This window comes from Thunnus albacares, chromosome 22 (assembly GCF_914725855.1).
Source record: "Thunnus albacares chromosome 22, fThuAlb1.1, whole genome shotgun sequence".
Lineage (NCBI taxonomy): Eukaryota > Metazoa > Chordata > Actinopteri > Scombriformes > Scombridae > Thunnus > Thunnus albacares.
Window position 1 is genome coordinate 25993357 of NC_058127.1, and position 27650 is coordinate 26021006.

Consider the following 27650-nt stretch of genomic DNA (forward strand, 5'->3'; position numbering starts at 1 on the left):
ACATTGTATGACATCAACTTGGGCTCTAGGAAATTGTGATGGATAATTGAACTGTTTTCTGATATCGTATAGACCAAACGAGTAAGTAATACACAGATAAATTCATTGGTAATGAAAATAATCCTGTGTTGCAGCCCTATAAATATGTAAATGATGTTGTACAGTGTTTCTGTCGGCCTGATCACATTGACTGATTAATAGCAGACCAGCTCAGGGCCCAATCCGCCAATCCAGCGCTGGGGGCTGCAGCAGAGAGGGGCGTGTTGATTGAATGAAGTACGATCCAGGAGGTCAACTCGTAGTTACAGATTAATGATTCTAAGGACTTATCAGATGCCAAAACACAGGGCGGCAGTTTGTAACACTCACAGTCAGGATTTTACAACTCTGGAAAGTTATCACGGCCGCAACCGTTTCATTTTCGTTTTGACAACAGTCACGTTACAAAGTAAATCCACCAGGGATGTGCACTTGTATGCAGCATGACGTCAGGTTGCATTTCGGCAAAAGTTAAGTCCGGTTCAAATTTTTTGCTGGATAGCTGCTGAGTTTTTTTTCACTGAGCCCCATGCTGTCCCCACTCCCACCGTGTAAACGCACCGCCCCATTCAAATGACTTGGAGGACCACCGTTTTTCACGCATTTGGTCTGAACGCAGCCTTAGTTTTGAAGAGAAGTCTTTCTCAGTTTTCTGTCTACTACGACTGAGGTGATGAGTTTTCTTTTCTGTTGATTCGGTAAAAGGACTAACAGAATCAGAGTAGTGGGACCTTTTTCTTGTAGACTTAAGGCTAAGGGTATGGACATTCTGTGGTTATATGCAGCCATCACTGCTCAGAATAAGCTCTAATAGCTAAATGTTAGAGGTGCAACTGATCACAAAACATACAGTTCAGATATGGGTTTGAGTCATGGATTGAATCATTTTTCAGATCAGCGAAAAAAAGAAAAAAAAAAGGGAAACATAACTTTGTCCAGTCATTTGGTGAAGTTTCCACCAAGCTGTCAGAACCACAATTATAAATGTGTTTTTAACTGACAGTTAGAATCGGTAGATCTGATATTGCTAATTCCTGTAATTATCCATCCATAGGTGTTTTTACTGTTTGTTCATTTGAAGCTGTTTTGTTATGTATTAAACATTGTGAAGTGGGAAAATCAGAAATTCGGGGCAGCTAGATCTCCCACGTCTTTGGTTTCCGTTATGTTGATAACTGATCTAATCTCACTCTTGTTTTTCTTTTGTTTCTAGTAGAATGTGTTAATGATAGAGTGCTGGCTGTTAAACTAGTGTGAAGGTTGGACTGGGGGGGGGGATTGAAAACCATTCTTGTTTATTTTTGGTATTATGGTCATTTACACTGCTGCTATTCTGCCTATTAAAGAAGTGGGTAAGTAGCTCCAGTGGAAAAGGTATTCCTCAGTGACTTTTAGCAATAGAGCGCTGCTGAGATTTAATAACACAAATGTGTTAGTGAACTATCAGAGGATCAACCAGACATGTAATCAGGGCTGTGGTTCCGTTGTTTAGAAGAACATTTCTTATTTTTATCATTATCTATGGTCACGCATGGATGTAAATATTCTCCTGAGTCTAATCTTTTTGTTTTCTGTTTTCTTCCAGATTACGTGTACTTTGAGAACTCCTCCAGCAACCCTTACCTGATCCGCAGAATAGAAGAGCTCAACAAGGTTGGTTGTCCAGGCTGTGTTTTCCCCATCATGCATAGTTTGGATCAGCTGTAGCTAATAAGATACAAGATTTGAGTTCAATAAAATTTACATAACTCAAAAAAGAAACAGCAAAAATGTGCAAATAAACAGAAACATCATGCATACGTACAAACATACTTTACAAATATGGTGTCTTTATTTAAGAAAATGCTGGACTGAAAAGAAAGGTCTTTAGTTAGTCTTTTAGTTCTTTAGTTTTAAAGAACACAGTGTTGGAGCAAGTCTAAGTTCAGCAGCAACTCTTCCATTCGTTGGGTGTATAAATACTGAATGCCATCTCAGCAGACTTTGAAAGTGCTCCAGGCACATGGAGATTTCCACCTTGTGATCGGAGAGATCTGCTGGGGTTATAAACTTGACAGCATGTCTGAGGTGTACTGTGCAGTCAGACCAGCAAGTGCTTTGTAAAAAAACAAAAAGGATTTTGAATAGTATTGTGAAAACAACAGGTAGCCAGTGAAGGTTCCAGAGGACTGGAGGTACATGGTCTGATCTTTTTGTCCTGGTTAGAACTCATGCAGCTCTGGATAAGTTGTAATCTATGGATTGTTTTGTTTTGTAAGACCCATAAATAGAGAATTGCAATAATCCAGCCTGCTCATGACAAATGTATGCATAGTTTCTCTGAGTCCGATTTGAGAAAGAAAGCCTCTTGTTTCTGGAAAAAAGGCAACCTCGGTGATGGTGTTGAACCCCATCCCATAATCACACACCATTTCACTCAGCCTTCCCCTGGATGCTGTCAGTTATCCATGGCTCCTGTAATGACAGGACATGAGTACAGGAGTCACTTACAGTATATAACCCAGCAGCAGCAGCAGCATATGACACAGGCTTGTTTGCCAGTCAAAGATTAAGCTCATTTATGTAACACTCTTATATTGAAGGGCTTGTGCTGAGCACCAGGAGGACTGTATCGTCCCGAGTGCTAATGGCTGCTGAGCAGAATGAATGGATAATAAGAGAGAGAGAGAGAGAGAGAGTGGCCAGCTCTCCAGGTCCAGGCAGGAATGTGAAGCATGCATGGAGGGAAGTGTTGTCTCTTCTTTTTCATCACAGAGAGTGAAACCCCCCCCCTCACCATCTCACCTTACATCACACAACAAGACCATATATACGCTGTCATCTACTACTGTCAGGAGCATCTCTCCACATAAGCAGAGGAGAGCAAGCAATCAAACAGCAGGCTGAAGTTGGTTCGATAATCACTGGACATGTCGCACCCCGATACAGTCTCCTTCAACTAGCTGAAATCTGGATAGAAAACATTTTCTTTAGCATATCGTCATATCTCAAAAATACCAAAATACCTTTCAATATCATGGTTTTCAAGCCCATAAGGCTGGTTCAGATAATCTGGCTAAACTGTTGGCTTACTTAGAGTTACCTGTGTGATCAGAACTGAATGAAGTGATGAAAATAAGACCCAAGTTTTCAGAAAGCAGAAGTGCTGTAGGCAGGATTCCAGCTCCTTACAGAGCAGAAGTGAGTTTACTACCTGTAGGATTTGTTTAGACTGTTTGAGATCAGTGAGTGCTCAGTCTAGACGTGGCAGCCAAAAACCTGCTGATAATTAAGGTGGGTTCTTCTAAGAACCAGAATTGGGAAAAGTGCTTCTGAATAAGCGTTAAAGCCCCACTCCTCAAACAGAGCATGGGGGGGTGTGGCAGGGCTGAATGGCTAGTGAATGTTCCAGTTTTACCAGCCACTCAATAGATTATCATTGTTATGTTTAGCTGGTGAGTGAAGCTAATCTACCAGCCACTTGTATATTTTACCAGCATTTGGCTAGTGGCTGGTGCTAATATTGTGCCCTGGGGTGTAGTTGATAGTCAGATGGAATCCAGATGTGTCAGAATGGTAGTGATATTATAGCCTAACCTGTCCGCTCACAACCACATTAGCTATATAGAACAGATTAAATGTAAGTAACAGGGATATGTGAAGTGGAAAGGTGAAAGATGATGGCTTCTTTATTGATGGATCATCTATCCTAAGCAACGACTTTATGTCTGTAAATGTTCCTCCTCAGTGGCCCAGTTTGACAAGGGTGCAAAAGCATGCACTACAGCCTCAGTTTAATATGTGTCAGTTGAAATTTGAATAATAAATGCCAAGAGCAGCGTGGTAGCTCTTAGATGCATGGACTCTATGGACGTCTCCATGTGCACCTGCTATTTTGGTTCATGTATGTGCTGCCACGGTTACCACATTACTGCAGTAACGCAATCTCGTCATGTCCACCCTGGCAGGGTCAAGTTGATCATTGCTTCACCGCTGAGTCAGCAGCTCAAGTGATGGGACATTAGTTATTCTCTCAGGTTTGACATAAAGAACGACACGCCTGCCGAATGCCCACTAATATTCCTGCTGCAAACTTAATGACAACACTGGAACAAAGAGACATTTAGACTATATAGACTACTACAGGAATAAATGCATTCGTCTTATAATCAGGGTTGCCTTGTATTCATCCCATCTGATAGTTAGGAGCCAATTATTTTCTAACATCTGAGGTTTAAATGATGTCTTTATGGCGGTTATGGCGGTGGTTTGAATGGCTTTGCTGAATTTGTGTGGTAAGGAAAAAAAAATCAATAACGCGCGGTGATTTATTAAATACTCTCTCAGCCAGTCACATCACTGCTCTCACTCTGAGACAGTTGTGCCAATCACAGTTAAACACGATAACACACACAGGCAGCTCAACGAATGGAAAGCTTTTCACTTCCATCCAGGAAGTGTCTGGATGGTTCAGAGCATCACAACATGAACACACATCACTACAAACCTGCAGCCAAAGACAGATGGAGTAGTTGTTTTCATCAGTTAGTTACTATAATAACAATAGAAATAAAGAAATTTGATTTGGTGAAGCTGTTTATGATTCTATCGCACCAACATTATTTCAGCAATAATTCTCATGTATCTCACCTCGTACACTTTCACATAGTTTAGTGATTAATGTTATACAACAGTGTTTGCACTTCAATGTGTTTCAAGGATAAAACAAGAGACGCTACTGTTGCTAAAAAGAAAGTCGGGGCTGATGAGCCCTGCAAACCTGACGTCTCCTACATAAAACAATAGAATATCAATTTATAACCCCGCCAGTCTGATGTGTGTAGAGGTGTGTGTGTGATTTTAATGAAGGTAAACAGTCATGGGTAACGGCACTTCACTCTGGCGCAACACTTCTCAGAGTCTGTGGATTTATCACCATATCAGTCTTGCTGCCTTCAGGTGTTGCAGGGATTTAATGAACTGAAAGCTTTTCATACAGTATAAAGCAGCTGTGGAATCACCCACATTCATTTCTACATCAGTGCAGACTGATTTACTGACTGCAGCATTCTACTCTAGTCATACATCATCATTCCATTTTTGCAACAGCTTCAATTTTTTTTTTGAACTTTGAGCACAAAATTACAAAATGATTCAGAAAGATATGAAATATCTTAAAAATGCCAGAATACACTGGAGAGGGGCGTTAACATGAGCAGTGAATTTCACCGTGTCAATATGAGTAAAGAGACAGAGAAATCTGGGAATATCACAGATTACAGCGATAGCACTGCTTTATCATGTCGCTAACTGGTAACCTCTGACTGCCCGCTTCCAGACAGCCAACGGGAACGTGGAGGCCAAGGTGGTGTGTCTGTTCCGGAGGCGAGACATCTCAGGCAACCTCAACACTCTGGCTGACAGCAACGCAAGTGAGTAGCGACTACATAAACACCTATCCGCTCTCCACACCTGTTGGCCCTGCTCTCCGGTGTGAGAGCAGGTATGATACGGCTCACCGCCTTTTTAATGAACCTGTTCCTCCATTGTTTTTCACATAAAAGCCTCACAGCACCTCCTCAGTTTTTAGCTTGTAAATTGCACCAAGGCCTTCTTCAGGGGAAGAGTCCATCACATCTTTTACTTTACTTTGTGAAGCACCTTGAGCTGCTTTTAGTGTGTGTATATACAATGTAAGTGCTATATAAATAAAGCTGATTATTATCATTATTAGTATTTAGAAGCAGTGATTCATAGTGATCATAATACAACAGAACTTGACCGAGTCGATCTCACTGATTTATGTCATATCAGTTTTAAGAGTCTCTTATTTCATTCATAGCATATGTTAATCTTATTAGCTGAAACATTCAGAATCAGAACCTTTAATATTTGGATCCATCATCTCATAAATAATAAGGTGTGCAAAGTCAGCAGGAAGTAATCTAATACTTCAATGATTTAGATACATTTAATCATCATGTTATTATAAGGTTTCATCATTAGCTTTTACCCCTGAATCAAAAGATCTTACTGGAGTGATTTTCTGTCTTTGAGACGTAGTGATAATAGTAATAATCACTCCCCTTTTTTTTTTAATGAAATACCTCTGTAGTATAGTGTCAGTATGTGATGTCTGCCCCCCCTATCCTCCTCCACCCCGCCCTGATCAGCCTATAAGCCTCAGTCCTCTGTCTTGTGTGTGTGTGATCACAGAGCCGAGGAGGTGGGAGGAGGGTGGAGGTAGCGGGGTGGTGCTAATGGCATGCAGACTACTGAAGCCTGATCACATTCAGTCATTACCACCAACACCACCACCACCACCACCACCACCAGCAGCAGCAGCTCCCCCCTCCCTCCCTCCCTCCTCCTGGGCCGCAGTGATCCAGACAAAGACATCCACACACACACACACACACACACACACACACACACACACACACACACACTACACCTCAAAATGGATGCATTAATGCTGCTTTTTTTTTTTTTTTCACTGTGCTCAGCATCACACACACACACACACACACACACACAGAGATGCTAAGTGTTTGTTCACTGGGCATGTGTGGACAATTCATCATGTGTTGTCAGTGTCTGCAGGCAGCCTGGACTGCCCTCTTTAGGTTTATATTCTTGTCTTTTTAAGACAGGTGGTTTTAATAAAGATTCTCTGATCATTCTCCACTGATCATCATGTACGCTCACAGTTTCTTCCTCTCCTACTGAAAGCATCATCAGTCTAATCACTTATTTTTCAAGTCACATAATTCATCTCATTGTGGTAGAAATTTGGATATTTCTCGCCAATTAACACCTAAAGCCGACTGAGCCGAGAGAGAGACGATAAAATCACAACTCGTGTTAAAAACACAACGTCCACACAACCATCTACAATGAAACACCAGCTCAACAGGAATCTCTCTTCTCTTCTCTTCTCTTCATCCTCCCTTCAGTTAACAAACAAAATCTGAGCGTCACAGCCAGCAGACACTCTGCTGAGTCAAAGCTCCGCTCAGTCCATCATCACCTCTCTACACTCTACCTGTCGGGCTTTTCCTTATCTGAACTGAAGGTCTGAGGGGAGAGGGTTTTATGTAAACACTTTCCATGTTCAAGAATGAACTTAATCAATAAAATAAGTCATTGCTAGATTAGATTTTTGCTGCCAGGTTTCATAGTCTCATCATTTATTCCTATTTTTCTGTTTCTCCACTTACGACTGAGTTAATAGGGGATTTCGCTCGTGCACTGCCGCACCGAGAAGTCGTTGAAATCACTTTGACGATCATAACGACAGCAGTTATACTGACATATAAAATGAATGATCACACAGAAAGTTTACTGCCACGCTGCTCCCAACTGTTTCTGGATGTTTTCCAAAACTTCTGCTTTTCCTCTTTTTTTTTTTTTACGCTCGAACACAACGCCAGCATGTTGAGATTTATCCACTCCAGGGAGACCGTTTTCCACTAGTGGATCTCCAGACTAGAGATGTGCTGGTATACCTTTTTTTTTTTTACTGTATACCACAGCGAAACATGCTGATTTTATTAACACCGCCAACCACGTCCATTACCGTCATTACAGTGATTATCAGCTTTTTCAGAGGACGCCGTGAACGCAGCAGCAATACTCCTGCCTTCATCCATTTTTTTTTTTGTTTAGCAACAAAGAAGGAGCTTTCTACTGGTACGCTGTCACTGTGGAGCTCTAGCTACTCTGGCCAGGACATTAGCTGTCAACCCACTGAATTGCTGCTAACTTACGGGTGTTAAGTTGTAACATTCAATGAGAGAGAGAGAGAGCTGCATTTTACACCATGTTGTGATCATGGTGTGAAGTGCTTTAACTATATTTCAGCACTAATAATAGGATGTCAGGAAACGTTGATGATTATTGTGATATTACTGTCATATTATTAGCTACGATAACATCTCATGTTCTTGACGGAGCCAGTTGAGTGTGGACCTGGTTTTAAAGTCCATCCACTTGTCTTCCACACATATGCATGTATGTAGACCTGGTCTAACTTAGTCTGGTCTGTGCAAGGTCTGGCTTGACACACAGTGATCCTGTAGCAGTGATGAAGAAGACTACATGCTTTCCTCGTTTCTACTAAAGCTCTGCTTTATCTGCCTCATCGTCGTCTTCCTCCTCCTTCTATACACACATCAATTCTTTGTGCATAACAAAAGGCCCTTGATCTGTCCCTGAGGGCCACAGCATGCAACGGGTTAATTCAGACTTGCCTTGTGTCTTTGTCAGAGCGAAGAAAAAGTGTGTGTGTTAGTGTGTGTGTGTGTGTGTGTGTGTGTGTGTGTGTGTGTGTGTGTTAGTGTGTGTGTGTGTGTATGCGCGCGCACGCGTGTGTGTGTACAAGGAGTGTGTTGCTGCTCTGGGTGCGCTTTAAGTGCTTGTCGCTCCTTCTGTGTATTTGTGTGGTTTCTTCTAGTGTGTGTGTGTGTGTGTGTGTGTGTGTGTGTGTGTGGGTGTGGGGAGGGAGTTGGGGATACATGTTGGGGGGGAGGGGGGATGGGCGCCTCAGGTTTGGTACACAGGGTTTCCTACTTTGTCTGGCAGGGACTAGCCGGACAGGGGGAGGAGGAGGAGGGGGGGAGGGGGGTTGAGAGGTTAACAGAAAAGGGGTGTGGCTTAAGGTAGCGTCCCTCTCTCTCTCGCTCTCTCTCTCTCTCTCTCTCTCTCTCCCTTGTCCTCACTGACAGGGTTTCCTGTGGCTGAGTGCAGGGGCGGAGTCCACGGAGATGGAGCGATATAGTCCCTCCCCTCCAGCTTGCAACAAATTACTCACCCGCCTGAAATTAGGAATGCGCAATCTAGTGGCCGAACACACACACACACACACACACACACACACACACACACACACACACACACAGAGCCGCTTACTGGCTGGAACATGGGTGTCACATGGGTTTGGTAATGTGAAACATTTGCATTGTTGTACAGTAAGTCCATTAGTAACTGTGTCTGCGGATGGCAAAGATCAAGCACACAGTTTAAATGAATCAATTTCTTGTAGATGACTAAATTCTAGAAATCACATTAGGGAGCAATTTTCTCTGTAACCTGATAATTTAGTGACCTTTGAACTCTTATAAAGTGCTTCGCAGATGATTAACACAATATTAACTGCTGCAATAAAAAGTAAAAGCAATAACAGCAAAGTAAGAAATTAACCCAGAGGACAAAAAAAAACTATAAAAGGTCATTACACAGCAGATTGAGGCTGAAGGCTTAAAAAAAAACACACAGCCCTCTCATTCATTTCAATGAGAGTTAGCATGAAGTCTCCATCAAAAACGTTGAGTCGTACTCAGTCACATACATGCAAGTGCACGCTCCTGACCATTTCTAACTCCCATGTACCTGCTTATATAATAATGTAATATAGTGCAGTAGAATATGAATGAATGACTGAAGTCTTGCGTACCAGTTTTATAATTAAACAGCCTGTAGTTTGTTGATGCTAAAGTTTAAGATCATGGAGCTGATGATTTGTAGAGTGATGATGATCTGTACTGAGAGTGAAAGTATATTTTCTGGAAAATCTGTTGAGAAACAGTTAATGAATACAATAACCACACAGGGAATATCTGTTTTTCCAGTAAAATGCCTGATAAATCAAAGTAATTCATCACATTGATGCAAAAACGATCCATTTTAGCATACAGCAAGACCTGCTCATTACCCACAAAGGTCTCATGCACCTACACGACAAATGTATGTCATCTCCAGCCCTAACTTGAAACTATGGACACAGTGGATAAAATGAGCCTTCAGCTTCTATGGATCTATTTCATGTCTCACCTGTACCTGAAGCAACACGCTCCCACCAACCACACAGCCCACAGCCCTGCATTTTTATAACATCGCTGTTTTTCGATCCGAACAACGACCAACCAGGCTCACGGCTGGTAATGATTCATCATAAACTATTAAGTCTGGCCAGCAAAAAAAAAAAACGCCCTCTTCAAACCCCATCAGTACACCCACTAGAAGATAGAGTTATGACACAGTGTCACGCGTGATAAGACTGCTCTCAGTTCATACATTCGGTCCAGGCATGATTCTTCTCTCTCTCTCTCTCTTTTTATCCTCCTAATACACACAAGCCTCACTACCTAGTAGGAAAAAATAAGAGAGAGACAGAAAAGAGCCACCAGGCAGGCCTCTATATGAATCAAAAAAAAAACATGAAAACAATTGTGGTACTAAGCAAACGATGGGTTGACTTGATACCTTCATTCAACTTCCTGTCAGAGCATTAACTGCAGCTGTGAATGTGTTTTTCTCTTTTGAATTTCCAGTTTTCAACCGCCTGCAGGGGTCTGATTCCATACACACACTGTAGGTTGCAAACCACTGTTAGAGCGTTAAGCTAGCAGGCTATGTTGGAATTCTGTTTGTCATGTTTTTTGTTTTTTTTTTTCTGTTTGTGATAGCGTGTGATGTTTTGTCATGTCAGTAGAAAACCAGTGCTGATGCCTATGTGTGTTTTTTTTTTTTTTTTTTAAGGAGAGTTCGAGGAGGAGTCGAAGCAGCCGTCGCTGTCTGAACAACAGAAACACCAGCTCAAACACAGAGAACTCTTCCTCTCTCGACAGTTCGAATCTCTTCCTGCTACTCACATACGGTACGTCTTTTTTACTAACAGCAGCTGCTGATACTACGCCGATACAAAGTCAACTCAGTCTCAGTTAACTCTGGACTTTACCCTCCGGCTACGACACAGCTCACATGAAAGGAGCAGTAGTTATCAACAGTATTAAAAGAATGTTTTTACTTTGTTGTCTCATAATGAACAAACTATTATAAAGATGTGATGCACACAAAGTGAGAGCAATTCCACCGAGAGGAGCGAGGAGGAGGGAAAATAATTGAATGGTTGATGAGGGAGCTAATTAACACTGTGGATTGTTTTTCTAATTTAGTGTTTATTTCCTACTTTTTTTTAGTTTATTTTATCACTGTGGTGATCTAACCCCATAATAGAGCCAGTTTTGTGATGCTGGAACACCTGAGTTAAGACCAAAGATAGCTGGTTTGAACCCAGACACCTTGTCATGTACATTTAACCGTCCTCAAGCCATCCCTGTGACATCACTGTCGGCGTCAGGTGCAACAACACCACAACTATACCATAGCAATCATCTAAAGGACCTCATGCTGACCACACTATAGTTAGACTTCTGAAACTCCCCCAAATGTAGTTTGATTTCTGAGACATTTTTTGGTTTAGTATTCAGTCTGCTACTGAAGGTCAAAACTGTTCAAAAGACAGGTACAGGCCTTTACTCTGTGCACTTGACTTATCTCTCAGCAGCACAGTCACATTAAAATTCTGAGGTCGGCACAATCGTCTTGTGTTGAACTTTCTGGGAAAAACCCATCCCTATTTAAAACACACACACACGTGTCTCTCATAGAACACTGCAGGGCTCGAGTGTTACAGTTTTGGGACTTGAAAGAGACAGATAAACAACAATAAAAAAAAATTGTGGAAAAAGTATTGGCCAAGTTCCAAAATTGCTGGATCCTACAATTCCATAATACAACTCAATAGCGTCTTTCATTCCATGTCTTTCAAACTCCACAGCCCCAGTTTGTAACAGTTTGACTCTCTGTGATGATGTGTAGACATTATATATATATATATATATATATATCTCATAGATATTCTACTAGTAGCCCTCATGACACATCTTAATGTGTACAATTGATGGAGTGCCCCTTTTAATCTGAAAGAAATCGAGAGGTGTGTCACATTTGCTTGTGGAAAAAAAAAAGATCCAAATCATCATAATAATAGTGAATAATGTATTAAAACACATTTCCACCAATAGATAGTCTAAAAAACTGATGTATTATATTACACTTCTCTCAGCTGGACCACCACATTTCAACCATGTACAAAACCATGTTGTTTCTCAGGGCTTTTAGTTTGTTGACCAGTTCGTATCTAACTTGGAACGCAGCCAGTGAGTCTGAAGTCACAGTGTTTGTAGTTACATTTGATAAAACACTATTTATCAGCAAAGTTTGGCCATGTAATGCCCAGTCCTTACAAAATGTAGAACACGTGAACATGACGCATTATTCAGATGAATCTGAGGTTTGAATGAAATGAATAGGTTTGGTTAGGTGCTGTGCTACATTACAATCCCATCAGTATCCCCTCATTTCTGCTGGGGATGGACACAGTGACAAGAACACCTTCTGGTATAATACAATACATCAAGTTAACACTGCCTTTTTGACACATCTACTATAAGTTCATGGTCATAGTATCATATTGTTTGGTGTTTTGTTATTCATCCAGTAATGGATGCACAGACTGTGTTTGCAAGCATGGACTGTCTAAAATAACTTGATTTGAACTCCTATTTGTACCTTGTGAGACTGTAGAGTCTGTACATCTTTGTCATACTGGTCTCTGAATGCTCCTCGCTGTCTCTCCAGGGGGAAATGTAATGTCACCCTCCTCAATGAAACAGATGTCTTGGCCGGCTACCTAGAGAAAGAGGTAAGATGCCATCTGTTCATTTCTCATCAACTCATCACGATGGGGTGCATTTACTCCCTTTTTTTTTTTTTTTTTTTTTTTTAACCATTTCACACTGTCGGTGAATTGAACAATCACAAAGCACTTGGCAAGCAGCTGTAATGTTTTTTTCCTCTATGTTCTGTCCAGGATTGTTTCTTCTACTCGCTGGTGTTTGACCCGGTCCAGAAGACCCTGCTGGCAGACCAGGGAGAGATCCGAGTGGGCTCCAAGTATCAGGCGGAGATCCCTGACAAGCTAGCTGAGGGTGAGCAGCACACTCAAAGTTTCAGATACCAGGGAAAACAAATGTTTCCAGATTTCAGTTGCTATTTGAGCATTTTCTACTAGTAAAACATCCTAAGTTGAACCCACTTCCTTTTGTGTCTCAGGTGAATCAGACAACCGGATCCAGGAGAAGCTGGAGACCAAGGTGTGGGACCCCAACAACCAGCTCAAAGACCCTCAGATCGACCAGTTCCTGGTGGTAGCAAGGTAACGCTCCCCTTCCATCTGTCAACCAGTTGCATCATCATCATCACATCCTGTTGCCATGGTGACTTGTGACTCTACCATCAGCAGGGAAGGTTTTCTGGAGGAAGAAGCTCAATAATTTCTTATGAAAGGAAATTATTTTTTCATGGTGTTCCAAAGAGGATCAGCTGATTGCAATTAACAGAGGCATATCCAACACATTATATATATATATTCATAATGTATACATGCATATACTGTTAGGCAGAAATGTATTAGAATGCACATTTAACACTACACTATAGCAGTGGAATGATGGTGCAGCAGTAGTGTAACTATTTTTTAAAAATTTTTTTGTAAATCCATGTAAAGTTTTCTTTTGGAGGGAATCCTCCTGCTGCTTATGAACTGCTCCAACAGCACAAACACTCCATCTAGTGGCCGTTTAATGAACATTCAGCAATACACAAAAAAATCCTATTCACTCATAACTCAAGTCAAATCTGAACACAAAGACATGATAAACAGATTTTTAGATTGAGTGTGACTCACACTTTCTGGGGGATATTATTATTATTATGTCTGATGTCCATCACAAACACACGTCTGTATATGTGGTGAGAAGTCACGTGTCATGACTTCCAGTAACAGTTCCATGTGTGTTCCAGAGCTGTGGGGACTTTTGCTCGGGCCCTGGACTGCAGCAGCTCCATTCGCCAGCCCAGCCTCCATATGAGTGCAGCTGCAGCCTCCAGAGACATCACACTGGTGAGACACACACACACACACACACACACACTAGACAGATAGACTTTATACATGACATTACAAAGGGACAAAGTAGTCAGAACTGTTCAAGGGATAAAAATGTGTCTAATTTAAGGGAGTCTTGAAGCTTTTTCCACTTCTGAGGAGCATAATAGGTGAATGCAGTTTTTCCCCCACTTCTGATTGGTTGTATTTATTTATTGGGACATTGTAGTGTTTAACATAAAAGATGCACTGCACCGGAGTCAGCTCAAAGCTAAAACTGTACGGGATATCCAAGATAATGCATCCTTGTGAACGAGTACAGTCTAAAAAGTGATGATAAATAAAATAGTAGCTTATTTAGGATGGCTTTATAAATAAAACAAGACAGTGTTGTTCCCTTTGAGTGGTAAGTGATGTCCACCCTACTTGTTCATAGAGGATACAGTGATGGGTTCTAAAACTGCTCTACAGCTCTCAAACTCTGTAAACAATCCAAACCAAGCATTTAAATGTAAGCCTACTGACATGTATTTGCATAGTTATATTTTTTCTTGTATTGCTTTATTATATAATCTTGTGCCTTGTGTCAAAGCTAGTTTGAAGACATGTGCACTGGTGTAGCGTACCTGACAGGCTACGTGGTCGTGCGGCAACTGAGAGAATCTGTGATGACGAAGCTCTTCTGTTCCACCTCTCTCTCTCTCTCTCTCTCTGCTCTTTAGTTCCACGCTATGGACACGTTGCAGAAGAACAACTATGACCTGGCCAAAGCCATGTCCACCCTGGTGCCTCAGGGGGGTCCGGTGCTCTGCCGCGACGAGATGGAGGAGTGGAGCGCCTCCGAGGCCATGCTGTTCGAAGAGGCTCTGGAGAAATACGGCAAGGACTTCAATGACATCCGCCAGGACTTTGTAAGCTCTTCTTCTCTGCTTTCTTTTATATACAAGGATATGTTGTCTCTCCACTGCCTTATGATCATTTTCAAATAGAACCATCAGTAGCAACAGAACTGCATGTGGAATTCTAGTTTAAATATATTTTTGTTTCTTCTTCCTCAGCTGCCCTGGAAGTCTCTAGCCAGTGTGGTCCAATTCTACTACATGTGGAAGACTACAGATCGCTACATCCAACAGGTAAACACACACACACACACACACACACACACAGCAAGCCACAAAATACACAACAGCATAGTCCCAATTTGCTACTGACTGCTCATCTCTATGGTTTCTCTCTTTCAGAAACGACTGAAGGCAGCAGAGGCAGACAGCAAGCTGAAGCAGGTGTACATCCCCACCTAGTGAGTATTACCGTCTCCTGCAACACTGAATACTTCTCTTTGAGTTAGAATGACTCAAAACAACTGCCTCACCTTCTTCTTCTTCTTCTTCTTCTTCTTCTCACGCTCCCCTTCTCTCACCAGCACCAAACCCAACCCCAATCAGATCATGGTGCCGGGCAGCAAGCCGGGGATGAACGGAGCCGCAGGCTTTCAGAAAGGACTCAGCTGTGAGAGCTGCCACAGTAAGTACAGTCTGAAGTCACTCTGGATTTGACTGCAGAGGAAGTTTGAGAGAAAAAATGACTATTTGTCTGACAGCACTGAGTTTCAGTACTGATATTAAAACAGAAATATTAGAGCATTTTGTCCACTGCAGGAATCTTAACCCATAACCTCACCCAAAACAGCAACTAGGATGTTTGACTCTATTGTCTGTATTGACTCTAAAAGGTCCATTTGTATTAACTCTCTGAACGTCCTGTCACCAACCCAGCGGCCCAGTCACCTCAGTGGTACGCCTGGGGCCCTCCCAACATGCAGTGCAGACTGTGCGCCTCCTGCTGGATCTACTGGAAGAAGTACGGAGGCCTGAAGACCCCCACACAGCTAGAGGGCGCCGCTAGAGCTGGCTCTGTATGTCTCCTCCCCTCTCACATTTCGATCTGATCTTTTTAGATGCAACTTTCAATATCTAAGTCTAAAACAGTACAGAAATCAACCATGAGCTATTCACTATAGCTACATTCTTCCTCTCTGACCCAGGAGTCAGGCCCCCGCGGTCACATGACCCGCCAGGAGGTCCAGGGCATGTCGCCGTTCACTCGCAACGAGGGTCGAGCCAAGCTGCTGGCCAAGAACCGCCAGACGTTCATCCTGCAGACCACCAAGCTGACCCGCATCGCTCGGCGGGTGTGCGAGGACATCCTGCAGCCGCGCCGCGCCGCACGACGGCCCTACGCCTCCATCAACGCCAACGCCGTCAAGGCTGAGTGTATGTACACACACTTACACACATGGACTGCCTTTAAATGAAAGGCCAGTATCAGTCAGTTGTTTGACAGACTGATATCTGTTGCTTCACATGTTTGATTCGCTGTCTGTCTCTTCAGGTATGATCCGGCTGCCCAAAGCTACAAAAACTAATGTAAAGAGCAAGGTGGTGCCTCGACAGTCACTGGCCACCATAGTGAAGGATTTAGGTGAGAACTCCCAGACTGCTATATCTGCTAATCCGTTCTCTCTGAAGTGTGATTGGATGGTGAGGAGTGTCGTTGTGTCCTCTCCGCAGCCATATCAGCTCCTCTGAAACTGAAGGCGTCCAGAGGACCCCCAACACCCATCAACAGGAACCAGGCCAGCCAGCCTCGTGGGGGCCAAAGCCTGCTGGGGAAGAGAGGCTTCGACAGCGTCAGTATCCCACACACACACACACACACACACACACACACACACACACACATAGAACTTGGTGGAATTGTCTCACAACCTTGTTCACCTTCAACTGCTCAACCATAACCTCGCGCCTGTCTTTCATTGGTTCACAGGCTACAGGGGTGCCCTACCCAGCCAATGGGAGGCCGTACACTTCAGGTATGAGGACCACCTCCCAGTCTGTCATCAAGCGGCAGAAGGTCAGCCAGGGGGAGGCTCCTAACCCCGTGGTGTTTGTGGCCACAAAGGACACCAGGTACATTTAACAGTGTCAGTCGTGTCATCAGTATGTGACAGATGAAGCAGCAACACCTCCACACTGTGTTGGCCTTTTGTTTAATTAGATGAAAAGATGGTTACTACTCTCATGTCTGTACGGTAAAGATGAAGTTACAGCCAGCAGCTGGTTAGCCTAGCTTAGCATAAAGACTGTAAACTGGGGGAAACAGCTAGCCTGGTTCTATCCAAAAGTAACAAAATCCACCAACCAGCCACCTCTAAACCTCCCTGATTAACATGTTGTATCTCACTTTGAAAACAGGATACATATCTGACTATTTCTTGGTTCTGAGCAGTTGCTAGGCAACCATTGGAGACTCCAGAAAAGTTCTGGTCCCACCCAAGAAATAATCAGGTACATAAACCAGTGTAAATGGTGAACTGTCGTTTTTACACTTCTTGTGCACAGATTAAACAAACGACATCTTTAGAGGTGCTGGTAGGTGGATTGTTACCTTTCAACAAAGCTGTTTCCAGTATTTATGCTAAGCTAGGCTAACCACCTGCAGACAGTAGCTTCATATTTACTGTACAGGCTATTAACAACTTTCCATTGAATAAAACTTAAAGGACAGGTTCACAATTCTTCAAGTCTGTCTTAAAACAACAGTCAGGAGCCCAAACGAACATTCAAACCTGTTTTTCTTGCTGTAATCATTCCTGCTGTTCATACTGGCCATTACAAGATTCCTTCATAATGCTCTTACAATCCACAGTCCTCCTTCTGTGCCCAAAAAAAGGTTTCATGAAACTTTGTTTGGATGCCAAAATAAATCTACTGTATGTCACCTTCTGATCTCACTTCATCAGATACCTGTTGTTCAATCACCATCACTTGTAAATGGACAGTTTTGTATACAGACCATGATGTGTTTTTTGTCCCTGCTGGTCTCTTTAACCAGGGCTCTGAGGAAACATCTAACCCAGTCAGAGATGCGTCGGGCAGCGAGGAAACCTCACCTCCCGGTCCGGATCAAGCTGCCACCTCCCCCTCGCTCCCTGGCCCTGTCCCTGCTCCCCTCCAGCACCAGCGAACCCATCGTCCTGGAGGACTGAAGGGGAGTCACGGGGGGGGGGGGGGTGGGGTCTTTTAACAGGACATGGGGGGGTCAGGAGGGAGTTGGGGAGGGTCTGTGCTCAGGTCGTCACTTACCAGGCAGCACAGTACGTCATACCAGTAGTCTTTTATTTTCCCTCTTTTCAGTGTCATTTTTCTTTAGTCCTCTGTTACTCCCCAAAAGTGGATGTGTCCAACACACACACACACACACACACACACACACATACACACACAAACACACACACACACACACACTTCGATGACTGTGCATTTCATTTTAATTAACATACTGACACTCACACAACACCTTGGGCTTTGTAGTATTTTATTCCAGATCCTGAATTATTTTTGCTCCCCTTTTTAATGCCGCCTGTTTTTAAATGTGTAATTTAAATCAAGATATTTCTCATCCTGAAACAATGGTGATAAAGCACACTTTGTTTTTTTCCTCCACGTCTCTTATCTTTGTGTAAATATATGCATCATCGAAGGGGGTGACCAGCAGTATGTGATGAAAAAACGGGAGGTGGAAATGAGAGAGTGTGTGTGGGGACAGCTCTGGCAAGGGCGAAGATCAGATTTTAATCCAGATGTTACTCATACACTCCATCATTAAGGTCTCAGTATGTGTGTTACTATGCAGACATGTACGTGGCTCTCTTAACCTGACTGGTTGCGGGCGTGGCAGATGGTTAGCTCACTGACTACACCTACAATGGTTGAAGTTGAGGAGACATGTGGACAGAGCTGCCCTCAGTCGGTGTGAACGTACAGTGTTTGATCCATCTGCCGCTATTTTATTTTACTCCGTAACCCGTCAACGTTTACCATCATCAGTCAGGAGCCAACCACATACCTGTTACAGGTGTTAATAAACCCTGACAGGTCAAAATCCTTCCCTAGATTTTTCATCCCATCTACACCTCTTAACATCCTCTGTTTTTATGGAAGTCCCTCAGTGTCTCAAATATTTGAGCCAGCACAAAACAACTTGAGCAGTGTCAAAGTCAAGGTGTGAAGAGTGTGCGGAGCAAGGAGGAGAGAAGGCTGAGTGTATTTAACGGTTGAAGTTAGGAAGGGATCGTTTGTTTGCTCACTATCATCAAAGCTGCTTTCTTAATTTTGGCGAGATGTATCACTCATACAAAGTCAAAAGTGTCCTCCTGTTAGACAAGCCATTCTAAATAATATCAGCTTCAGGGCTGCAACTAAGCATTATCTTCATTATCTATTCGTTTGCCAATTATCTTCCTAATTAATCAATATAAACGCCCATCACATTTCCTCAAAGCCCAAAGATATTCAGTTTGATTAACGTAGCTGTGCATTTAGTAACTGATGAAGAGACTAATCATTTCAATTCTAATCAGGTTACTAGCTATGCAACAGGCTTTAAATGAAGTAACTATGTTCCTAACAGTAAATGTTCTCTCACATTCAGAACCGAACCAAGCACGGAACAATGGAACTCATTTAAAATCATGTGTATGTGTGTTTACTTCATCCTGATTCCTCCTTTTTTGATCGTTTGCAGACCCTGAACTGAATCCCTGAACTTCACTGCTCAAATTAGTTTTGTGCTATCTTAACAGTTTTGTGACTAGTAACCTTCCGTACTGTCTCCCTATTCATGAGGCGCCGCAGAAGTCATTTTTTTTTAGAAATTGAGGAAAGGTTGCTGTTGCAGTAAAAAACCTGTATTTGGTCTTTCATCTCCTGTCACTCGATCGCCACGCTTTTACAGCCACTTTTAGTCGGTATTAAGCGAGAAGCGCCCCGCTTCCTGTTCCGTCAACCCCCCCCCTGAGATGTTTTGAACAGGCAGTCTGGATTCAAAGAGGTCTGTAGGTTTTAACTGCTTAGGAGAGTTGAATGATTGTGGTTACCATGGATTTGCACGAGTTACTGTGTCGACTCGCCATGACGAGCGAACACATTTTGGCTTTGAGGTACTATGTTTGAGTCTGCAGAAGTCCAAAAACGAAGCCATAATGTGCAAAACAGTGCGATATCCATAAGTGTGTTGACGCTTTAATCCCTGAGGTAATGTTAGACTAAAGCCACAGCATTTCTTACAATGTACTGTTTGGTTGGTTTGAATAAAAGTGACACAATTATGTTACTGGTCAGTTGATAAAAGTCTGTATGTAAATGTACGGAAGGTAATTGGGGCCAAAAAATTGAGTTCAGAAATTAATGTTAAAAAATTGTGAAGAGACCGAGATTAAAGTCATACTTGTTCTCAAAATCTTAATTTCAGAACTTTTTTTTTCCCCCCACATGGCCTTAATTGTCTTCTGTAAACGTCTGATGATGCAGAACAGAAGTCATGTTTTTTTGATTGTGATTGGGTATGACAACAATGTGAAAGGAATCCATCTGTCTCAACTTGTGCTTTCATTTGTTTATTTTAGTCCCCCCCTTGTTTGTACCATTATGAAAGGGTGAGTACTAAAAGTTGTTAATTGGATAATTATAATTCCTCTGTATCCCTCAGCCTGTGACTTCCACAGCAGCGAGGGCTTACAAGGGTTTTATAAGCAAGTTTGGTCCCAATGTGGGCTTTGTAATATTTCTCAAAAAAAAAAAGAAAAAAAGAAATTGAAGTGTTGAGTTTGTAGCAAATACTAATCTGTGTAAAGAAAAGTGGAAAACTGGCATATTGGAAACTTTTTTTACATCTAAAGTGTGTAATTCTGCTCCATTATTGTGGAGATGGCTCTAATAGGCTACTGTACATGTGAAGCATTGCTCTCCTTCATTGGGTGGGTGGGCTGGTCATTTCAACCAGGGGCAACATTCAAAAGGGACAGGGTGCTGATTTTTGTATGATGGGAGAGACAAACATGCTACAATTGAAACTTTTTCTCAAGTGTTTTTTATTCCAATGTCTCTGTATCCTTTAATGTATCTTGATAAGAAAAGAAATAAAGATTTTTTTTTTCTTCGTGGTCAGACATGGACTCATTCTCAAGTTTTTTTTGGCTCTGGGACTATAAACCCTGAGGGGGGAAAGAGGAATGGTGGAGTATATTTCTCCTGAAGGTATGGGGGTTTAAGTGTGTCATTTTTTTTTTTTTTTAAATTTAAGTACAGAATCTGCCCACTAGGATAGTGAATAAAGTTACTCGCTGAAAGTTGAAATATGCTGCCATATCTAAGTAGAAACTTTTCATTTAAAAGGCATGAAATGGATTTTATTTCATGTTTTTACACATTACAGTGTAGTTCACTAGTCACGAGGAGTGCTACTCAGCCTATGAGAACATAAATATCTTCTGCGGCACTGGAGGAGCTTTGTCAAGTCTAAGATAACTCATGATGTCATAGTGATGTCAGCAAGGTTTTCTCACCTTGAACCTGGAGTCTACATCTTGGAGGGGGGGGGGAGTCTTACAAACTGGACTTGTGGAGTTTAAAAGAAGTAAGCATTTACCAGGCAGGATGGGTCTAAAACTGTAAACAGCATCAACATCTAAGTTGTAATGCGGTCTGCGGTCTGTCCCTTTAAACATGAGAAAAAAACATAAATAACCTGCATTTTAACCCATAGATGTTTACATGTTTTGCCACAAAATAGACTGAATATGCCCAGACAGGGACAGTATAAAAAAGGAATTAAAAAGACTTTTTTTTATGAATAAAACAATTTAAATCAAATATGTTTTACAGTGTCTTCTCAAGAGTGGAACTTATTTGTGCTTTTCCGCTTCACATTTTGTTCAGGAGTGTATAAAGATGTTTTACATCAGTTAAGAAAAGTCTGAAGTTGGAACACTGTTGTTCTCGGAACATTGTTTCCTTCAACAGTGGTGGAAAGTAACTAAGAACATTTACTCAAGTACTGTACTTAAGTACACTTTAGAGGTACTTGTACTTTATTCTTCCACTCCACTACATTTCAGAGGGAAATATTGTACTTTCTACTCCACTACATTTATTTGACAGCTTTAGTTACTTTTCATACTTTTCATATAACAAGCTTTTAAAATACAACACATTGTTAAAGATGAAACCAGTGGTTTCCAAACTTTTTGTCTTTTGACGTCTTACAAAAAGCAGTGTGTAGTCGGGGTCACATTTCACATGTCTATGAGTTGTTAACAGCTTCACCAAATAGTGATTTTTCCCTCTAAACTTCTCACATGCTTTCATTTCAATAAATGTTCAAATGATCCAATATTTCAGCAAAAACCAAAGATTAGAGAAAAAGTCCAAAAACTGAAAACAGATTTGTGTATCAGAACTTTGTTTTTTCTTCTTTCCTCTCCCATTAATCATCTCACCACCCCTCAGATTTATCTGCTGACCCTTTGGAGGGGCCCGACCCCTAGGTTGGGAACCACTGGACTAAACTAGCTAACTGTATATAAAGTAGTGTAAACTAGCTCCACCTCCAGCAGCTACAACAGTAACATGCTGCTCTAACACTGATGCTTCACTATTAATAATCTAATGATGTCATATATAATAATATATCAGTCAGAGGGACCAAACCACTACTTTTACTGCAATACTTTAACTACATCAAGCTCATAATACTTATGTACTTTTACTGCAATACTTTAACTACATCAAGCTCACAATACTTATGTACTTTTACTGCAATACTTTAACTACATCAAGCTCATAATACTTCTGTACTTTTACTGCAATACTTTAACTACATCAAGCTCATAATACTTCTGTACTTTTACTGCAATACTTTAACTACATCAAGCTCATAATACTTCTGTACTTTTACTGCAATACTTTAACTACATCAAGCTCATAATACTTCTGTACTTTTACTGCAATACTTTAACTACATCAAGCTCATAATACTTATGTACTTTTACTGCAATACTTTAACTACATCAAGCTCATAATACTTATGTACTTTTACTGCAATACTTTAACTACATCAAGCTCATAATACTTATGTACTTTTACTGCAATACTTTAACTACATCAAGCTCATAATACTTATGTACTTTTACTGCAATACTTTAACTACATCAAGCTCATAATACTTATGTACTTTTACTGCAATACTTTAACTACATCAAGCTCATAATACTTATGTACTTTTACTGCAATACTTTAACTACATCAAGCTCATAATACTTATGTACTTTTACTGCAATACTTTAACTACATCAAGCTCATAATACTTATGTACTTTTACTGTAGTAGGATTTTTCATAGAGGACTTTTACTTGTAATGGAGTATTTTTACATTGCTGTATTGGTACTTTTACTGCAGTAAAATATCTGAGTACTTCTTCCCCCACTGTCCAGAACAGACAGAAGAGAAATATATTCAGGTGTAGTTTACTTCTGATAGTATGAGCAGATAATATGTATACATTACTTTAGATTTACAGAATGAGTTTAGAAGAGAAATATCTTTACATTTACTTAGAAATGAGAGAAATAGAACATTTTAAATTGGCTTAGTGTATTTCCTAATGTGTTCACCGTACAGAAGTGATTGTGTATTTAGGAGTCAATGATATGGAAAAGTTTCAGCATTGCTGCTGTGGGCCTTATTAAATCAAAGCTTCAACAAAGATCAACCTAACTAAAGGAAATATTTGTCTATTTGTACTCAGTGTTCCTACCAGACGGCTGTTAATTAGAAAGTTTGTTTTAACAACTTCCGACTGAGGTGCTAATTTCCACAAATCTTTCATACAGGATGTTGATTGAGCCCGTATGCTAAACATCCGCTAGCCGCTAGAAAATTAGATTTCACATCGATCAGACGAGTAAAAAGGAAAAAAAAAGATGCGATGGACTAACATGAATAAAAACAGAAATGAAATGAACATATTATGGACAAATATTACTGCAGTAACTCTCTGTATAACCGGAAGTAAATGTATACAAACTATGGAAGTATAATAAGAACAACAACAACAACAACAAAAAAATAAATAAAAAAATAAAAAAATAAATAATAATAATAATAATAAGATACAAACTGACCGGCTTTATGCCAATATGTCGATATGAATGGGCCATGACGTCACTGGTGTCAGAGCTACTAACGATTGGTCCGTCGCCAATCACTATGTCACCATAGTGACACACCTGATGCTCATTTGAAGTGGGAGGCGCGAGCTGAGCGCCGGGTTAAAAGACAAACGAAGAGTCGCGCTTGTTTGCGTGTGACTCAGTAAGAGAACGGCAGTGTGAGTCCATGCCAGCTCATCCACACACATACACACACTTGTTTTACAGTAACTCAGCAGCCATTCTGCTTATTTGTTTTTAAATAGTTTTTTTTTGGTCTGGAGGCTGTTCTGGCCAGCTGACCTCCTCCCCGATCCACACAGCAACTCTGCCTCTGTCTGCAGCCATGTTTGAGGTAAGTCAGCTGTTTCATACTGTTTTACATTTACATTTAGTTTTTGCTTATTAATGTTACAAATGCTGTTTACAGCACGAGTGGCACGACTGGGAATCAAACCCAGCTTTGCAGTATTTGTACTGGTCATGCACTGGGATGATTAGCCACTAAATTGATTAGTGGTTAAAATAAAAATCAATTTGATTTGTTGGTTCCATCTTGTCAAAAGTCAGTGTTTGCTGTTCTTATTGTGTTGGGTTTTGGACTGTTGGCTGGTCAAAACCACTTAAGATGTCTCTTATGATCATCTGGAAACTTTGAAATAAGTCTTCAGTTTGTAGAATGATCAAAATAAAAATCCCATTAAGAAAACTTCACTTTTTTTTTTTTTTTAAAAGAGTATGGTATCTAATTGAAAGTTTAGTAGTCTTAAAACCTACTGTGACTTGTTCTCACAGAATAAGTCTGTCAAAATTAACCCACTCAGAAAAAAAATGTTCTGCATTTCTTATTTCGCAAGTTTACTACTTCTTCTTTTTTTTTTTTTTTTTTTAAGGTCTCTAGCAAATGATTGTGTAATGGTGAAAATGCACCTTCAACAATATGCATACATCTTTTTTTCTCCATTATGTGGAGTATTGTTACATTTGTTGTTTTTAAATGAACAAGAGCCTAAAACACTTAACATCTTTCATGAAACATTTAAAACAAGAAACTAAAGGTCACATGAGAGAATGACAAACATAAGGTTCAGTCTTGGTAGAACTAGCTCAGACTGTCCCAACTGTGTCCACCAGCTCAACAGTTTACCTTTTTTAGGTGATCCTCTGGTTTCCCTCCAATCCACTGCTCACCTGTCTTCTAACACGACAAAAGTATTTCCTCAATGCCTGAGTCTCAACACATCCAGGTAGAGGTTGCACAGTGATCGTGGTGGTCGTTCTCATTCGTCTGGCAATTGTAAAGCTACCACCACCAGCAGCCCATTAGCTTAGCATAAAGACTTAAAACAGGGGGAAATGCTAGCCTGGCTGTATCTCCTGTGTTTAATCTGTGCAAAGCTATTGGCTCTTAGCAGTTCCTGAGCTGTTCAGGCAACCTGCAGAGACTCAGGAAGTCACTGCTCCCAGTAGATTTAATTTTATTTAATTTATTTTTATTTAATTTTATTTAACGCTGCCAGAAAGGAACTATCTCTATATACTGTTCAGGTACTCCTATAGTTTGTGGGACAGGCCAGCTGCAGGGAGAGGAGGGGGGCTTCATGATGACCTGCTCAACTAACTACACTTTGTCTTCCAGACCGGTAGCGATGACTTGTATCTGCCTCCGTACCAAGATGAGGAGCTGGTGGACAACCTGCTGTCCAGTGAGGAGTCAGATGGAGGTGGCCTTTCTCTGGCTAAGGCTCTGCTCCCCCTGGTAGAGTCCTCATCCCGTCCCCTCGTCCCCTGCTCCACCCGCTACAAGACGGAGCTCTGCACCACCTACTCAGCAACTGGTTACTGCAAGTATGCTGAGCGTTGTCAGTTCGCTCACGGCCTCCATGAGCTCCACGTTCCCTTCCGCCACCCCAAGTACAAGACTGAGTTGTGTCGCAGCTACCACACCACCGGCTACTGTTACTACGGCAGCCGCTGCCTGTTCGTCCACAATCCCACCGAGCAGCGCCCCGCTCTCCGCCGCAGGAGGAACTTCCCCTGCCGCACCTTCCGCTCCTTTGGGGTTTGTCCCTTTGGCAACCGTTGTAACTTCCTGCACGTCGAGGGCGGAGACGTCAACAGCAGTGTAGAGTCGCCTGATGATGGTGAGAAGTCTCCAACTGCTCCCACCCCCCAGCTGCAACCACAGACCAAAGAGTGGAAGCCACGAGGAGCTCTGTGTCGCACATTCAGCGCTTTTGGTTTCTGCCTGTACGGCACACGCTGTCGCTTCCAGCACGGCCTCCCCAGCAAGATCAAAACCTCAGACCAGAGCCAAGGGAACCTCTTCTACCCTCAGCCAGGTAGTTCAGGTTTACCTTCCCCTACCTCCCCGTTCACCTCCACCTCGCCAAACTCCTCGACCTCGTCCTCTCCTCCCTCAACCTCGTCCTCTCCTCCCTCAACCTCGTCCTCTCCTCCCTCGACCTCCCCTCTCACTACCCTGCCTGCAGAGGCTACAGCCCACAACGCTTTCACCTTCTCCAGTCAGCACCTGAGCGACCTGCTGCTGCCGCTGGCCCTCCACCTGCAGCAGCTGGAGAGCAGCAAGGCCCAGGAGATCTGGGACAACAGGGTGCTGTAACTGGGCATGTTTGTAGATAAAACCAGCATGAGCACTCAACACACAGCTGAATTTAAAACTTTTTTTTTTTTTTTCCTTCTTCTCTTTCTAACCCATTCCCTAAGGGCATGTTTTATTTTTATATATATATATTTTTTAATTAAAGTTGTTTGGCTTGTCAGCAGGTCAAGCAAGCCTTGAACTGTTCAGTATTAAGCAGTCTGGAACAGTTGTGGACATGTGGTGTCCTGAATCACTATAGGTGCAGCTGAGTGTAATAAAATGTTTTAACTATTGTACATTATTAATGAACTGAGTAAATGTCTAACCTCAGCATCGTGAATAAACTATTTTAATCCTAACCTTGTCCTGACTTTTGGATATGAACGTGTACTTTGTCAAGGCAAACATGTCTGCGAGTGTGCTTTTATTTTTAGTATGTGTTTTACACTAAGTACTATGTGCTTGTGAAACTGAGGGAGAAGTATGATTACAGAAATAGTTTTTGGACTGAATCCAGCTAGTATTGAGGCTATGGCAACAAATTTTTCATGAGGGTGAAGCTTTACAGAAAAGACGAGTACGCTCCAATGACTATTATACAACTTGTCTTGAGGAAAAGACAAGTGTGGTTGAAATGACAATATCTTTGGAGCCTAGTGTGTGGCCCTCTTACCTTGATACATGCCACTGCCAAGCTCAGCACCTAGTTTATGGAATGCATTCTCTGGAAAACTATTGGAGGAGCCAGCTGCCAGAGGTGCACATTTGGTTTGGGGCTTCTTTGTTCCAATGAAGGGGAATCTTAATGCCACAACACAGTAGACAATGTTTTTTATGGCAACCCTTTGTGCTTGGCCCTTTCCTGTTTCAACATGACAAAGCAGCTCCATAAAGAAATGCTATTCTCAATTTGCTGTGGAAGAATTAATGGGAGCAAATCCCTGCAGCCAGGTTCCAACACCTGCTAGCAGGTGGTTTTAGCAGCACAATCACAACTTTTCAAGTCAGTCTTAAATCAGTATTCATGCCCACATACAGTATTTACCTTAAAACAAATTTAGCTTGCTTTAATCATTCCTCCTGTTCATACTAATCATTTAAAGTCCAGATGAAACAGCATTTCATAAGTATCTAACGCCCAAGTGAAACAGGATACAGGTGGGACATAACGTCGTGAGGAATCTGA

At 41.7% G+C, this 27650-nt stretch overlaps 2 protein-coding genes and 1 long non-coding RNA gene across 5 annotated transcripts in view; 2 read left to right on the forward strand and 1 right to left on the reverse strand.

The window, feature by feature from the left end:
* mta2 (metastasis associated 1 family, member 2) overlaps positions 1-20819 on the forward strand; it is a 30669-nt gene extending 9850 nt beyond the window's left edge. For 2 of the 3 annotated variants that reach the window (XM_044341244.1, XM_044341245.1), the window contains 17 exons: positions 1625-1692; positions 5357-5450; positions 10558-10675; positions 12502-12565; positions 12734-12851; positions 12976-13078; positions 13726-13825; positions 14533-14721; positions 14869-14943; positions 15052-15110; positions 15234-15334; positions 15586-15725; positions 15855-16083; positions 16202-16291; positions 16381-16499; positions 16637-16779; positions 17705-20819. In XM_044341244.1, the coding sequence (XP_044197179.1) occupies positions 1625-1692; positions 5357-5450; positions 10558-10675; positions 12502-12565; positions 12734-12851; positions 12976-13078; positions 13726-13825; positions 14533-14721; positions 14869-14943; positions 15052-15110; positions 15234-15334; positions 15586-15725; positions 15855-16083; positions 16202-16291; positions 16381-16499; positions 16637-16779; positions 17705-17858 (1964 nt within the window). In that variant the 3' untranslated portion in view covers positions 17859-20819. The remainder of the gene's footprint in view (positions 1-1624; positions 1693-5356; positions 5451-10557; positions 10676-12501; positions 12566-12733; positions 12852-12975; positions 13079-13725; positions 13826-14532; positions 14722-14868; positions 14944-15051; positions 15111-15233; positions 15335-15585; positions 15726-15854; positions 16084-16201; positions 16292-16380; positions 16500-16636; positions 16780-17704) is intronic. The other variant, XM_044341246.1, reaches the window with a different exon arrangement.
* Positions 1664-12514, reverse strand: LOC122973608. Its single transcript, XR_006400096.1, has 3 exons — positions 12433-12514; positions 2448-2493; positions 1664-1746 (listed from the first exon to the last, which is right to left on the reverse strand). It is a non-coding gene; the product is annotated as an uncharacterized LOC122973608 (long non-coding RNA).
* Positions 20820-23991: 3172 nt separating the features above from the next.
* Positions 23992-26823, forward strand: cth1 (cysteine three histidine 1). Its single transcript, XM_044341264.1, has 2 exons — positions 23992-24214; positions 25499-26823. Exons 1-2 carry the CDS (start codon positions 24206-24208, stop codon positions 26480-26482), a joined length of 993 nt encoding a protein of 330 aa, XP_044197199.1. The 5' UTR covers positions 23992-24205; the 3' UTR covers positions 26483-26823.
* Positions 26824-27650: the final 827 nt, after the last annotated feature.